The sequence below is a fragment of the Gouania willdenowi genome, chromosome 13 (assembly GCF_900634775.1).
Source record: "Gouania willdenowi chromosome 13, fGouWil2.1, whole genome shotgun sequence".
Taxonomy (NCBI): Eukaryota; Metazoa; Chordata; class Actinopteri; order Blenniiformes; family Gobiesocidae; genus Gouania; species Gouania willdenowi.
In genome coordinates this window covers 21,530,402-21,547,840 of record NC_041056.1, presented here as the reverse complement: position 1 = coordinate 21,547,840, position 17,439 = coordinate 21,530,402, and the positions used below count along the sequence as shown (strand labels likewise).

At 37.9% G+C, this 17,439-nt stretch overlaps 1 protein-coding gene across 2 annotated transcripts in view; it reads right to left on the bottom strand.

Annotated features, from left to right (window-relative positions):
* pde2a (phosphodiesterase 2A) overlaps nucleotides 1-17,439 on the bottom strand; it is a 205,862-nt gene that overhangs the window by 118,126 nt on the left and 70,297 nt on the right. The window contains exons 1-2 of one of the 2 annotated variants that reach the window (XM_028464204.1): nucleotides 15,315-15,482; nucleotides 14,963-15,053 (exon numbers count right to left, since the gene is read on the bottom strand). In XM_028464204.1, the coding sequence (XP_028320005.1) occupies nucleotides 14,963-15,053; nucleotides 15,315-15,349 (126 nt within the window). In that variant the 5' untranslated portion in view covers nucleotides 15,350-15,482. Of the gene's footprint in view, nucleotides 1-14,962; nucleotides 15,054-15,314; nucleotides 15,483-17,439 lie in introns of those variants that run through there. The other variant, XM_028464203.1, reaches the window with a different exon arrangement.

Genomic DNA, 17,439 nt, shown 5'->3' with positions numbered 1-17,439 from the left:
GGTCAGCTCAATTTGCAATCTAACAGATGAAAACATATCATACCAAAACGCAGAGAGAGATTCAGGCAGTAGACAGGCGTAACTTTCATAGAACCAGTCCGTTTTAATGATCACAAAATAAACAAAAACTCAAATCCAAAAAGCCACAAGGGAACCAGGGAGCAGGGTACAAAAACCACAGCAGGACACGAGGAGGTGGACATTCACAACGATCCAGCAATCGCTCTGTGTCCAAACACAGCTAAATAGTGAGGGAGGCTTGAATGGGAACGGGCCACACCTGGGTGCAAAACATGTGTCAGCTAATCACTTACAACCCAAACACACTGACATCACTGAGAGGTGGAGACACGAGCAGGAATACCAGGGACACAAAGACGAGAGGTAACACCTGAAACTAAAACTATAATGGAAACTAAACAGAACCGACGACAAAATTAAACAGAACCTGACAAAATTCCACTGATGACTTAGCTCAGATATGCATATTCAGAGTCCAATTGCAAATAATACAATTCCATTTTTAAACATTTTTAGAAATCTTTGTCATGATTGAGTTCAGGTGATATGAGTCAAATGAAAGTTGAGTGGTTTTGACCAAAGAGAGGATAACACACATGGATTTGACTTTGATACATTTTCTGTAATCTAGATATTTGCTTTTGCATTTGAACTCTTCATAAATAGGATATAAACAGCAATATAACAATTAGTAATGTAATGTGAAACACTTCAACAAAAAATACATTTTCTTCTTACTGAAACACTTTTTAGTAACAAGACAATACACCAAAATGTGAAATAATTTGTAAGCAAGAAGACAATCATCAGCATCCCCCGCCAGATTGGTTGTCATTATAACCTTTTCCTAAATGTCCTAAATCTAAGAACTTAGATGTATACATAAGAAAATATTATCACATCAGAATATACAATTACTATCTTAAACAGTTTACAAGAAAAGCTGTCCCCTTTGAAGATACCTCTAACAGAGTAAAAAAAAAACGGAACAAGGGCAATAACTCCAGAAGAAAATTATTCTCATTTTCAAACTCCATCAAGTTATTGAGACCCTGAAGTCACACAATGAATTTGGTTATCCTATCTTAAACGGTTTCTAAGAAAAGCTGTCCCCTTTGAAGATACAGAACAAGGGCAATAACTCCGGAAAAAATAATTGCGCACTTCTCATTTTCGAACTCCATCAAGGTATTGATACCCTGAAGCCATACACCAAATTTGGTTATCCTATCTTAAACGGTTTCTGAGAAAAGCTGTCCCTCTTTAACTCAGACGGATGGACGCACAGAGCTTAAACATATATCCCCTTTCAACACTTAGTGGCGGGGGATAATAAAGTCCAAATCTTGAATACCTGCTTACTCTTCTAAGTAACGTGAAAGATCTGCATACGTCATTGTCATCATAGTGTCTGGACAGTTTTGCAAGCGCAGAGCATCTTCCTCTTACAGCAACTCTCCAAAGATATGGAAATGCTTATATTTCCCTTTCAGCTGTAAGCTCGTCCACAGGGATATCTAAAAGCCACTCTCAAGTCCCTATGTGTTTCTCATGATAGCTTTTAGAGTGAAAGGTAGACATGTCAAAAGGATGCTGTCCTCTGTGCCTATAGAAAATATTGAGAGTGAGTGTGAGTGGATGAACGTGTGTGTGTGTGTGTGTGTGTGTGTGTGTGTGTGTGTGTGTGTGTGTGTGTGTGTGTGTGTGTGTGTGTGTGTGTGTGTGCGCGCGCATGTGTGTATGAGTAGATAGTTGCAAGTAGTAAATGTATGCGCGAGCGTGAACAATGAGCGATCTCCATTTTCTGTGACAATCGGATCAATAAAAGTGTTTGTCAACCAATACAATTGTCCATTATAGAACACACATACTTGCACATTCATTGAGGCATTTAGGACGCATTCGCACTGGCAGATTATAGAGCGTTCTAACCTTTCCAGGAAAGTCTGGTTTGTTTGAGTTGGCGTAAACACACAAACAAAGTCTAGAGCGGAACAGGCAAGTTAAATTCTATGATGTTTGTTTTGGCCACTCTTGGAGCAGTTGGAATCAAATTCACACCTCAGACACCATTAAAAATGTCTCACATGAAGACCGAAAGCAGGGAATAGGAGCGTGTGTGTGTGTGTGTGTGTGTGTAGAAGTGTGAGGAAACCCACTAGAATGACCAGGTGAGTTTCATGTTAAGTTAAGGGGAGTTCTCCAGATCGCCTTTGATGGTTCCTTTGAACTTTCACTTGACTTCCGTTCAGTTGACAGTCGAAACATGTCGGGAGATAAACATTTCCTGAAAACTTTTGTCTGTATAAACAAAACCTCAACTTAACATACGGTTCAAAAAGAAGACAAAATGAATCTCGCAGAAACTAATACAGGTGAGTTTCATGTTCATGTTAAAAGCAGATGAGTGCTGCCTGCAGGTGTACCTTTACCCTGTTGTTTTTTCTGCTTTTTACAGCTAAAAAACATATCCACACATTGCGATCTTAGGTATTTCAAAAACAAGCAGCTGTGGAACTGACAGAATTAGATTTTAGAATTAGATTTTAGAATTAGATTTTAGAATTAGATTTTAGAATTAAATTTTAGAATTAAATTTTAGAATTAGATTTTAGAATTAGATTTTAGAATTAGATTTAAATCCACAAAATTAGAATACTGTGAAGAAATCACCATTTACACAACCCATGCTGCTTGAGGTCCAGTGTGAAATATCTACAGTCAGTCATGATTTGGGGTACCTTCCTCCAAACCCTTGGACCATGATTCCCGAATGAACGGCACACTTTACTTTCATTTGAAAAGAGGACCATGGACCACTGGCCAACAGTCCAGTCCTTCTTCTCCTTTTTTTTTTTTTGCAAAAACTGAAAATTAAATGGTGATTTCTTCACAGTATTCTCATTTTTTTGAATTCCTGTTTTCGTGGGTTTTATGAGCTGGAAGCCCAAATTATGTAAAAAAATAAACAAATAAATACTTGAAATCATTTAAATTGTGGGCCCTGAATCTATTATCTATGAAAGTTTAACTTTTTGAATGGAATTATGGAAATTAAACAACTTTTCCATGATATTCTAATTTTTTGGAAAGGGTCTGTATGTTAATGTGACATATCAATAAATATGTGCATGCAATAAATATTCCATGCCAATGACTGAGTTAATTTCCATATTCAGTCCCTTGGTGCGTCAGTGCACATAATGCCACACATTGCACTGCCCAAGCACTAAATTAGATTGAGATCTGGAGACCACATTAACATCTTCATTATGTTAACGTATGCTTTCCAGCACTGCTTTGGTTTGTGACAGTACTAATAGATACAACTATCACAAGGAAATGGTGCACCCATTAACAATTGTACCTGTTGGTAACAATACTTATAAAGGGTTTAATTCATCTATGGTAAAGTCAAATTCCCCATAACCTCATTAAGCCTTGATACACTTAGGGGCGGATTCACAAAAAGTCTGATTAATATATAAAGTAGGCGGATCTCATAAGGAGCACAAAAAAATGGGAGGAGGAAATGCAAATAAATTAATGCAGTGGGCGCAATGCAATTAATCAAACCTGGTGATTGTTTTAGCACCAAAAATTAGTACAACTGGCAAGCAAGTGCAAACACACACGCAGAGATCCGCTGCGGTAAATGTTGACCTTTCTAGTATAATAAAATAATTTAAATAAAACAATAGTCAATATTTAAAGCTGCTGAATAAGAAAATGCAGAGTAAAGTGTGTTTGAGGGAGAAAAAAAGCTGCACACCCGCAGTGCGTGTGGAGTCTTGTGTGGCTGCGGTGGAGAGAAGATGCTGTGCACACTATGTACGCATCGCTCCAGTGATGTTTTGACCGTCAAACTCATGTCGCGTTGATGGAAGGAGCGTCAGGCCAGAATCAGCTGATCAGATGAATAATTTACGCAGTGATGGCACAATGTTCACAAATGAGAGTAACACAGCACTACTCAGGAGGTCAGACCTGCTGGTTGATGGTCAGTAGATCATCTTCAAATGGTGCTGACTGATTGACAGATTCTGTTGCTGCATTAACTCAGATCAATGGCATCAACAGATCAATAGGACGGTTTCTGTCCAAATCTGCTTGTTTTTCATGGACTGATCAGAGCAAAGTTACAGGACCTGACGGAGTAGCCACATTTAATTGGGGGAAAAAAAAAATATAATAAGGTTTTAAAATTGTTTAATAAAAAGAAAAAAAATGTTTATTTAGTTTTACACATTATTAAATGTTTGTGCAGCAGACAGAAGTCCTTCTGCCTCCATTTTAACTTCCTCAAATGTCATTGTGTGCTTCTGTGCACTCCACGCTGAACGATAGTGCAACACGATGCCATTTGATGCCTTTGAAGCTGTCAAACCCCATCACCTTTTAACACAGCTTAACAAACCTGCATCTTTTGGTTTTCTGTAGTTTATAGTGGGAGTTATTATTTTTAGTTTAGTAAAGACCCCAATGGACTTAATCAAGGGCACTTGTTGCCATGTTTCACTTAATGTATAGTGCAGAGTGGCCCAAAGCATAGCCATAAACACGCACGTACACACGCAGGCAGGCTGAACAGGATAATTGACCAACTGAGTGTGCAAACCAGGCACAACCCTATATTTCATTTTCTTTGGTAAATCACATCCTTCTTTGCAGTTCATTCACCTGCTTCATTGACTGCTTTCCTCTTGCTCAGCCTATTATTCTCACATTTTATTAACATCTCCATTGAGTGAAGCTCCATTACCACAGAGGAAGAACCATATCCAGTGAGCTGTAGTTCCATTAAAAAACATGCCTTGTTGTCATCAGAGATTGAAGAAGAACTGGTTTGGCAGCAGTGATTATAAAAGCACTCATCCAAGTTAATCACATGACCATTTCTAACACAACACATTGAACTGTGATGTGGTTGAACTAAAGCTGCTACAAAGACCACACCTTTGTTGCCAGGTCTTATTAGTTCGAATTTCTGCTGCAACCTTCAGATAATAGGGTCAGATTGTGGTATAAACAAAAAAAAATCAAGGCTTTTCGCAATGTTTCACAACACTGCTGCTGGTAGAGTGGTGTGAAAGATATGAACCAAGAATTATTTATGACACAGCCAAGATTTTGCTAACCATGGCCATCCCTCCATGACCATAACGCTCCCATCCTCCAATGGCTACTACAAGGGTTCAATTACAATTTTTTGTTACAATTACGTTTTCAATTATCCCCTTCAATTGCAGTTCAAATCTGATTACAGTGACCAGCATTTTTTCCCAATAACAATTATATTACAATATTTTTATTTTTATTTTCAGAAAGTCAATTACAACTACGCTCTCAATTACTTAAGTTCAATTAAAATTAATCACAATTACTGAGCCTGAAATAAATGAAATCTATTGGTTACCTTGTTAGTCTTCCTAATCAATGAGAATATAGGTTTTAATACTTTTGGTGTGGGCATCTTTTTTAAATGGTAAAATGTGGGAAAACTTGATATGAAACATTTTAATAATTTTTAACTACATTGTTATACATGTGTAGAACTGTACATAGAACTGTAATATGCTTCTCCAGTTTTGCGTTAAAATATAATTGCCATTTTTTATAGAATTATCATGGCAATCACAAATACAAAGTCAATTATATGAACTCAACTACAATTCAATTACGATGACGACAACAACAGATTTTTAAAATGACAATTACAATTATAATTATGCCATAATTGTATGAATTATCAATTACGCAATTACAATTTTAATTGACCCCAACCCTGGCTACTACAGAATAGTAAACCATGTCACAAAGTATATAACCTCTGATTTCTTGAAAGTTACACTGAGATAATTGCTCTACACCTACATCTAATCCACTTAATAATATTTGGGATGCGATGTAAAAATAAATTGGCATAACATTATGAATTGTCAGGAACTGCTTGATGCTATCTAGTCAACACAAACCAATAGCTTTGAAGGTAAAGGGTGCACCGGAAATTGTTTTTTCATGAAAAAATGCAATAACAACAAATTACATGTCTTTTGAAGCTTATAATAAAAAAAAAACAACATTTTTGATGTTTCCAGGTCAAAACTGGCATTGCAAGCAGGCAAAGGTGAAACTAAATGTGACAATTTGGGCGGCAGATAGAAAAAACACTGTAATTTTCTATTGTTAAAAAAAGAGGAAACTACTATTATAAAAGGCTGTGTTGTACTGCAATTCTCCAAAACAATTTTCTTCTTACACACACACGCACGCACGCACGCACGCACACACACACACACACACACACAAATACTGCTGGTAAGTGAAATCCATTTAGAGCAAGAGTGTAAATTACTTTAGTTCAGAGGCCACATATCACCCCGTTTCGTCTCTTGAGGGCTGAGACGTAATACCTACTAAATACAGCATCCTCAAATAACCTCTCGTGAGTGAAAAGCAAATGTTTGCTGCTAACTTTCTATTTACACAAATGAAAACTGTCTAAATAAGTGCAACTTCAACAAAATGGTGACGTAAATAAGCTTTATAACACGCAAATCACTACTGACAGATTCTCGAGAATGTACAGAGGTCACATAGGAGTGAAAATAAACTCGACGGTGTCCCAATTAACCCGACAAAGGTCACTGGACTCTGCTGGCACCAGCCCAGTTCACATCGATGTAAGGCGAGGTTCGCCCTCAATGGGAAAGCAGTGTGTCGCAGCTCATAGTACATGAACAAATAGTCCATAGTCATTGCTTGTACATCATGTAATGATTTCATAGACTACTTTATAGAACTTTATTTATGCTTATAATGTTATTGGTATTGGAAGTATGACCAGTTAAAAAAAAGAACACTGACTTATTGTGCACATCCTGTATTGTAGCTCCACCAAATGACAACGTTAGACATCAGTCTGAGAGAGAACAAACAAAGCTTCTACTCTCTGGGGTTTGGAGTTGAGCAGGAAGTTTATTCAAATCTACAACCATGTGTGTTTACCTTTACCTGTAGATAGATTAACACTTCAGCATAGGAAGAGAATAGGCGATTGTTCAAAACCCTGCAGGGTGTAGCAAGATAAAATTCAGTAGAGCTACAAACCATTCATCAAAGAGGTAGAAAACGTGAACCCTGACACGTATTAGTGTGAATATGTACAGCAGTGTGTTGTTGTGAAGTGAAGGTGCCCTTGAGTCTATGATCATTTATCAGGATACTATGTGTGACTCAAAAGGTGGAAGGGAAACCCTGATGGCCCAGTGCTGGTGTACATTTCCTCTCATCTCTGTAAACCTTACAGCTGAAAATACAATGCAGGTTATTACAATGTATGTATGATGTAAAACATCCTAAAATTATTTTCTCTTTAAGGCCAAATTGTTTGATGGGACTTTTTCTTTCAAACAAGGTAATAAATTCAACATCATATGCATTTTTTGGTCATTAATCCTCATTGACAGGCCCTAAAAACCTATTTTTGCTATTTGAAAACTTTGGACATAACAATAACTTTCCTGTTTTAATTCTAACTGTGTTTATCAGTCATTTCAGAAGAACGCTTCCTTCAGATGGCATTCAAACTCTGGCTTTCAGTCAATGATTAATCAATAACAGGAGATAAGTTGATAAAGGAAAACGAGGAAAGGATGTGCATTAAAGACAAATCGTATGCCTCTACAATTCAATGCTAGAAGCATTATCACAGTAGATAAGGATCTGAATCAAAAACATTGAGTGTACAGGTTGTTCATGGGGTCACAAACTTTAAAGTAAACTTTGACTTAATCGCTAAGATTTTCCTGGTTAGCGGGCTTAAGCAAAACAAAACAAAAATCCAGCTTTAAGCCTCCACCATCAACAAATTAAAACATAGTATTCTAATGATGCAACAAAACAAAAGGATGCTGAGCAGAGAATGAAGGATTACAAAGCGGTCCTGCCTGATTAGGAGATTTGCTTGTTTCACAATAAAAATTCATCTGCAGTAAATCAAGGCAAACTGTTTCTTCATTTAGGGATCAACTTAGAACAAAATGTATAAAGTTAAGCACTTATCGTGTTCACAGCCCACGTTGACATCCACTCACTTTTACTGTGTCTAATATGGCTAAATTTGGCATGGGGTGCTATGGATCAGCGCTGGTGCTGGCAAGCAAAGAATAGGGCTTTCATATACTGCATGTGGGAGGCCGTTTAATTGCTGCACTGCACTCAACTCAATCAGACCGATCAAATGAAAGACCCGGGGAAAAAAAATGACATATTCATGCAACTTCTTTAGAATGCCGTTTGTGCGCCATAATCATGGTCCTTACAACTGCCTGTTATCCATGTATAAAACCACTGAGTGGTCTATTCTCCCGTCTGGACTTAAGCGCTTATTTGCGTGCCTGCAGTTATGCGCTTCTCTCCAACGCGTATTCTGCGGTCCAGGTTTCTGACACGCCCACCGCGCGTAAGGAGCCAAAGAACGCGTATGTGTGAATGAAGGCGGGCTGAAGGAAAGGAGGCAGTGATGTCATTTTTTGGGCTTTCTAGAAATCATGGAACATGGAGTTGTAAATGACACTTGTAAATGTCATCGAAATCCGTGAAAATTATAAAGTTCACTTTTTATTTGAAACACCTTCATTCATTGTTTATAAATGTCACAGGTTGATTTGATCAGATCATTGATCAGATTATTGCAGTGTTACTGAGTCACAGTTGAAATATCTCTCCTTGATCAGCATTTCATCATCATCATCGCTGTAAAGCCTGATCGTGCTAGATGCGCTGGAGATATGAAGAAATAACCTGGTCGCAGAGTGTCCTGCTTTAATACAAAGGGATGTTTGCAGTGAAACAGAACTATTGGCTTCCATAATACGCAGTTTTAAATATAGATAGTTTAAAGGGACCTGAGCTGAGCCTCATTAAAATATGTGGGAACAGTTTCTGGTCTATCCTCATCTGCATATGACAGCTTGTTTCACTGTGTAGTGGATCAAACTGTGACTTTACGTTGGACACAGTGTGAAAATAGTTGAATCACTGTGACCAACGTGGACAGAAGTCTGCGTCTGTCAGAGTTTTAATTAATCGCACAGCAGCAGCTGAGTGATCACAGCTGCTGCTGCGCGATGCACGAGTCCATGTGGCTTCAAATGTAACTAAGTCCATATTTCTAGTGCAGTATAATGTTTCACCTCATCGGAGCGCTGCACTTATTGCAGGGTTAGAAGCGCGTAAGAGGAAAAGCACTTACGCACTACAGAGAATGCGCGTAAAGCCAGATTTGAATGGGAACTCCCATATTTCAGGGCTCCTCCACCCACAGTGCGTAACTGGGATGAAGGTGTGCAGCGACTGACTTAAGTACAGGGGGAGAATAGCGCGCAGCCAAAAGCAGCGTTGCTGCGCTGCTTTTTGGACATAGGCCCATGGGAGAATAGAGTCCCGAGTGCAGTACATACAGAAATAATATATATAACATGCTACTACTGAGAACAGCAGGTGTCATTTTCTGATACAGTACTTTGCCAGATCAAATGCAGAAAATGAAACAAATCCTACGCTACAAGTTTACACTCATACGTCTAGTGGTGCTACAAATACCCTGATGAGCACGCCATTCAAGAGGTCTGCTCCCAGCACTGTTTGATCATGTAACTGCATACCTGTTTCCATCAAATCCCTTGAGTTGTGGAATCAAAGGACTGTGTTGGGAAATGGGGGTTATGGATGGCTCCAATACTAGTTTAATTAAGACATCAACAGTCAAATGGAATAAAAGGCAGAGCTTGGGTGTGGCATTTAATAAAGCAGGCTGGAAGGATTTAAATCTGTATGACAATAAATGGCAAGATGTTATTGTTGAATGTAATTAAAGCAAAGCCAAAAAAACCAAAACACTCAATGTTTACTGGCATAATTCTACCGCCTTTAACAGCGCTCAGGATTGGGATGAAATATAATTTGAATTGCGTAATTAATAATTAATTACAATCAGAATCGTAATGTTTTATTACCATTGTTGATCAACAGAATTCACAACTAGTAATTTGTTTTGGCTTACAGGTGCTTAAAAAAAAGGTGAAATTTGCAAACAATAAAATAGATAAGAAATAAAAATAAAAAGGCATGCAATAATACGTTCAATTATGACATAATTGTAATTGTAATTGAAAAAATCTGTTGCTGTTGTAATTGAATTGGAATTGAGTTCAGATAATTGTATTGGTAATTGTAATAGGCATTAAAATTCTAAGAAAACTGTCAATCATAATTTAATTAAACACAAACCTGAGTAATGTTTCCATTCTATGGCATCCGTTACCATTAGAGATGTTACATTTTATGGGATTATTTATTAATGGCTCAGTAATTGTGATTAATTGTAATTTAACTTTCGTAATTGAGAACAAAATTATGACCGCAATTGTGATTGATGCTCAGGTGGAAATTCATAAATTGTAATATTAATTGTAAATGGAAAGAATGCCGGTCAACGGAATCCTAATTGAGGTGTAATTAAACATGTAATTGTAATTGATCCCAACCCTGTCAGAGCTACTCACTTTATGTAAGTAAGTAAGTAAGTAGTTTATTTATAAAGCGATTTTTGCAGATAAAATCACAAAGTGCTGTACAGAGTTGTGGTAAAAGTACAAGTGCAACACAATAGAAAACAAGAGTGCATAAACATAAGAACAGCAACATTAAAGGATAAATAAAAATTAAAATCCAGTTAACTAAAAGCTTTTCTGTAAAGTGTAGCCTGTTATTTGGTGAGTCGAGGATGACTATGTAGTGTAATATTAAGAATCCAAGTGTTGTGACATACTGTTTCAAAACAGTGTCGGCTTTAAAGGCATCGCCACTGTAGTGTGTTTGAGTCACCACAGGAACCAGTGCTCCCACAGAATACTGTGCAGCATATAGTGGTAGAAGTAGAGCCAGAGTTTATTCGCTGCCTTGGCTATTACCCCACTTCACATATGGTGCAGTAATGCACTCTCTTGGAAACCAGTCTTCTACTGCCAGTGGAGGTAATTTGTTTCAATCTTATGCCTTGTTCAAAAGCAATTGATTCCAGAGCTATGTGGAATCGAACAAATGCAGTCAAGCTCTGCGGAAGTCAGACCCCTGACATTTCTACACTGAGTAAAAAAAGGAGAATCAGTGCATACGTCAAATCAGAAGAAGCTGTTGCTTTCTTACCTCTCTCATTCCAAGAGAAATTGGATCTTGGTAAGTGATCCAGAGGCTCATTACTAAAAGCAGTTTTTTTGTTGTAATCACAGTGCTTCATAGATCAATCAATCAAACGACTTTCTATTTATCTATCTATAATGCAAGAAAAGGTCTGTGTGAAAAGGTCCGCCATATAGTCCGGTGCTCCTAATGTATGAAAATAGACCCGGTCAGACTCCTTATAATCCGGTGCTCCTAATGTATGAAAATAGACCCGGTCAGACTCCTTATAATCCGGTGCGCCTTATAGTCCGAAAAATACGATACAGTAACGTGAATACTTGTAACCAATTACTTTCACCTCTGCTGATACTCTTTTCACATAATTACTAAAGGTTATTTGGATAATATATTTAAGTGGAAACATGCACAGTTTTCATACAGCTATTGAGAAATTAATATTTCATTTCCTCTTGCAAAGAAGAAGTGAAACTTTAAAATCCCTTTTGCAATCACATCTACAACCTCTTTCTGGAGAAACCAATAAACAAGGACACGTGTAAGCAGGCAGGCACTCGCTCAATATAATTAATGCAACAGTCATTATATTTTGATCCCCAAAAGAAAAACCCCTCTTTCTCTTCCTCCGACAGAGAAATCAAGAGCACAGACTCTTCTGTCCCTAAAACACAACATATCACACTACAGGTTGAAAAGTTTACCAGGCCAAACCTGCTCAATACAACACGCACATGTCATTAGGGTCAAATAATCTAGGGCACTCTGAGCTAAACTACTGAATATACACACATAGGAACATGGGACATGTAGGACATGTTTTGTGTTTGTTACAAACCATTTGTGGTAAATAAGGGGGGGGGTATATTGGAAGATTCCAGAAAAAGAGTCCCACATTAGGGTTGCTCATTAATGACACACACAAATCTGTTACGAGGTGGACTTAGACACACCGTGTGAAAAATGATGCGATTAAGGATGTTTGGAATTTGGAATACAGGGACACAGATGAACATGAAAAACACATTTTCTATTGGTTTTAGGTAAATTTTGTGAGCTCTCCAATACACACACAGGCACCACAAGCACCAGCCTGATACACTGTCAAATTAATCCTCACATCTGCTCTGCTGTCGACTGAGAGGAGATTAATCTGCTGCTGTCGCTACAGTATGTAGTAGATGTAAGAGTCTCATGTAAGAGAATAGCATTTCTACTCTCTATAAGCCCTATTCACACGGGATTAGTTTTACCTAGGGACCACAAGTAATAAATAAATGACCCCCCCCCCAACATCTGCTTTTTATGTGGCGCATTCGCACAGGATAAGCCTGAGATTTTGCTGAAATTTACAAACATCTGAAAAAGTGAAGCTGTGTGTGAGTTGATGTTAAAACTACTTTGCAGGCTTTTGACCACAGCTCGGTGCTAGCGCTAGCCAGTTGTATTAAATAGAAGGCTACAAACAGGGAAAAAAAGAGATTCTTATCGCACAGTGCAAAGCAGGACGTGATCTACCATTCCGATAAGGTTTTGCTGGCCCGGGACCCAAAAGGTTTTCTAAACACTCCAATGCAGCCTCCATTCTTTGCCAAAAGTTAAAAAAAATGCGTCCCTATGTCACGGTCACGGAGTTTTCCTTGTACTGAGATCGATTATGAGCATATATGCCTATGTGTACTACCGGAAAATGAATTTTTGCTAAATAATAATAATAATTCAGTTTTGATTATTTCTGTTTTCAAAAGTGTTTTATTAGTTTATTGATTAGGTTAAGGTTGAAGTTAGGGTTAGGATTGCATGCGCGCATATATGCTCATAATCGATCGTAACGAGGTAAACACAGACACCAAAAACTAAAGAACGCATAATCACGCATCAGATCCTGCCTATATTTGTCCAAATCACAGAAATTCTTTTTCGCATTGGATTAGCATTATCACAGGACCTCAGAGTTAAGTAAAATATAGTAGGTAATTTGTGAGTGAATTTTTACTTACTACAAATTACTGACATGGCATGATTCGCACGGGATTAACATCACAGATGTCCTCCGCAATTGTTACAAATTGCATGTGGTCCCTCGGTAACACCACTGTTCACTGTACAGTCTTTTTCAAAATCAAACTTGTTTTTGTTTAGGTTTTATTTTCATTCACACTCATCTCATTGCTCTACAAGTAACCTCTAGAAAAGATCATGTATCCAGCATAACATCCATACATCCATCTCAGCCATCCATCCATCCATCCATCCATCAACGACAGATCAAACCAATAAAAATTTTAAATAAATTAACTGGCTGAGAGGACTTTAAACAAAGTTGTCTTTCTCAGACAAACTTTTGAAAACATTTGTGGCACTACATTATTGCCATATTCAGCAGCAGCTGCCACATGACAGATAGGGTTACAGTATCAGAGACGACTGACAAAACACGTGCAGGCTGTGAAATCAGGAATGCAGTTGGATGGGTTATTTAGCAATGTAACTCGTGCACAGCTCCGAGCACTGTTGTATGAACAAGTAGAGTGAGAGAAACAAAACCAATGCCTATTGACACCTAAATGCACTGAGAATATGAGGACATGTTTGGGAATATGGAAATGCATTGATTGTCTATTAAGATTGATAAAACAATTAACCTAAAAATACACATATTAACATGATAGTCACATTGGTTATACACGTGTGTGGGGGGGAGAGAGAGAGAGAGAGAGAGAGAGAGAGACTCTACATACACTGTGCATGTTTAGGTAATTGGGTCTGAGCTCAACATGTCAACACTGGCAGCCAATCGAACATTTTTTTTCGGTCCTGCTGCCAAATTAAAATCCTTTACAACATAACGCACACACGTAAACGCCAGTGCGCGCACACACGCTTGATTGAAAATTTTAGGCCGACAGAGTTTTGTACATCAAATATTGACACAATCAATTTGTATGGACTAAAATAAGCTGCAGGAAAAGCAAGAGAATTTAATTATTTAAGTGTTTTTTTCAGCACAGATACACACCATGTATTTGCATGTATGCAAATACGTAAATCCCATGCACATGTACACACTTGTGCATGGGACATACAAAGATATTGTGCTTTGCTGACACAACGCTCACCGGTTGCTGCAAGAATGTTGTATGTCAAATGCTTGTCTTATTTTTATATGATATGATACACTGTTTTTATTTCGAACAAAGGCAATAATGCAAAAAACTATATTACAATAAACAAAAGATTTGATGCAGATGGCTTTCCTAAAAAAAAAAACAAAAACAAAATAAAAAAAAAAACAATTACATATATTACTGCACACACAGACTTTTTTGCGTTCGAAAGGGAGTGGGGGGAAGTATAAACTTATTAGTCCCACCCCTTTTCCTACATTAAAGTTACAAATAATGAATTTTCCAGCCATTGCTGCAGTTAATAACTACATTTTGTCATGTATTTTCATTGTTACATTCATTCAAGTTTATAACAACAAACAGCAACAGGAGTTCAAACTTACCTGCAGGAGACAAAAGTTTGAGATTGACTCAGAGTGTGTGCGTGTGTGTGTGTGTGTGTGTGTGTGTGTGTGTGTGTGTGTGTGTGTCTGTGTGTGTGTGTGTGTGTGTGTAGTCAGTTGACAGGCTGTTAATAAGGCAGTCCAAATCCAAAATGACAGGAACAAGGAGGAGTGAGGAAACATGACATCCTGTTTTTTCCAAACAGTGTTCAGACATGAATATCCTACCTGTAGTTGTTCGGACAGCGTGGTGGACTGTCGGGGACTCGGGGTGGGTGCTGAACTCTCCTCAGGACGCAGAAACACTTGCTGACCACGTCTGCAGACATCAGAAACAACAGTCAGGACATCTCTGTGTGAGTTATCCACTGTGCACACACAGAATCAGCTGATAAACGCACCAGGATAAGCAAAGCAGAAGCAAGAGATTTCACACACATTCAACAGCTTATCTCCCGTTAGAACCAGAGAGTGCAAGAATCTAAAGGTGTGTGTTTGAGTAAGTGTGGGAATGTGAAGGGGAAAGCTGAGTTTTGTGTGTGTTTCCGTGTGTGTGTGTGTGTGTGTGTAAAGTCCTTACAGGTCTTTTCCTTTCTTCCTCTCAAGCGCAGTCATGTCATCTCCACCTGTCGTATGCAGAGTGAGCACTGAAGTAACACACGCATTCACACACACACAGCAATGCACCGATACACACACTTGCACTGGCAGGCTGAGACGCACACTGGCGCGCCAGCACTACGGGCTGAAATGCATAGAGCCAGAGTGAACACAGTCCCTCCTCCTCTCAGCTCTCTCCTCCCACATCGCTCTTTCTTTCTCTCTCTCTCTCTCTCTCTCTATCTCTGTTCTCCGTAAAGGTCTTGCTACCTCTCTAACCACCCAACATGTGCAAGGCTATGACAGGAACACAAACAATATCAAGCAACGACGACAAAAAAAGAAACCCTGACCTTTCAAAAAGGCTGCATTCACACAACAAAAGAAAAAAAAAACTATTGATTATTTGCTCAAACATCTAAAATGATGAGGTTTAGGTTCTTCAACAAACGAACGCCGAAGGTTTTGAAATCATGACCTTGAGATGCAGAGGCCCACTAAACATCCTCCAGATCATGTTCATATCACGTCGGTCAATCTGGACCACATCTATATGACATCCAAAATAGGTTGACCACAACCTCATCTGGACCTTGATGTGACGTTCAACGTTTGAAGTGATTTCACTTCTCATATGAAATTTCAACAGCCTTGCAAACCCACACACAGTCACATGCGTGTGTATGTGTTTCTGTTTATTACAAATCATTATTCAGTATTATCCACATTCACTAAGTATATATCCAGGCATATTTCAGTAACATTTATCATGCTCTGCAATCTTTTTAAGAAATAATCAATGTCGAGCTCCCACTGAGCAAGTCAACGTTGAAACAACGTTGAGCATAAGTCTTTTTCGGACGTCGTCGGGTCAGGTTAATTTAACGGACGCAAACAAGAACGTCAAAATTACATATAAACATTACAATACTCCAAAAAATGAATGGTGTTGTATACTCTTACAGTGCCGAACAGTTATTAAAATGTATTTTAATGCTGTATTTTGTCATTGTGTTTCAGACAATTAATTTGGTAAACGTTCCAAATAACTGACAAATGATGTGGATAGAAAACATTCACATTTGGCTTTATTTTACAATTCAATAAACTTAGATCGTTCCAATGTGAAATGAACATATGCTGTGAAGGAAGTGGACTTGAAAGCATTGGGCCAGGGGATCGAATCCAACGTGGGCCGTCTTTCTTATTCCATCTTCTTGGGTTGTCTAGAACACGTCGTTTTCGGATAAAGACGTAAAAACCTTCACTCTGCGTCCGCCAAAGACGTCTTCTCAACTTTAGGCCATCACGTCATTTCAGCGTTGTTTCAACGTCGGTCTGCTAAGTGGGGGAGTACGGAAGAGTAGAGCTGCCACATGGAAAACATACATTTTTTAGCACTATATTGTACAAACATGATATTAGATTCTTTGTAAATAACACTATATAATTTTTACAATGTAAGTATATTGCTCGTCCAACATAGGTACATTGTTTGTCCACTATAAGTATATTGTTCGTCCAATATAAGTATATTGTTTGTACAATATAGTATCATGCTTGTACAATATACTATATTGTTTGTACAATTAAAAGTAGAATTCAATGCAACTTTATTTATATAGCGCAAGTTACAACAAAGTCATCTCAAACCGCTTAACAAAAAAATAGAGTCCATAGTAAGAAAGAAAGAACCCAAATAATGTTTGTACAATATAATATCACTTTTGTACAATATACTATATTTTTCGTACAATATAGTGATCCAAAATATATATTTTTCCCGTGGCAGCTCTACGCTTCCGTAGAGGGGCGAGGACTGTATGGTGGTGTAGATAAATGAGATGTACATCTCATTAAGTGTCACTTTAACGTCTACATTTCATAAAGTTAGCCATCTGTAGATATTTCTGTCAGCTAAATGACCTAAAAGATAATCTGACAGTAAAAAAGATTTTAGCGAAAAGGTAATTATTTAAACAAGTTTTTCATCTTTTTTTATTGACAATGAGTAATATTCTGAATACTTTTCATTTTGAAACAAATTGAAACTTGCTGTGTAAAATATCAGGTGTCGCAACACCATAATTAGCTTTTGAGACAGT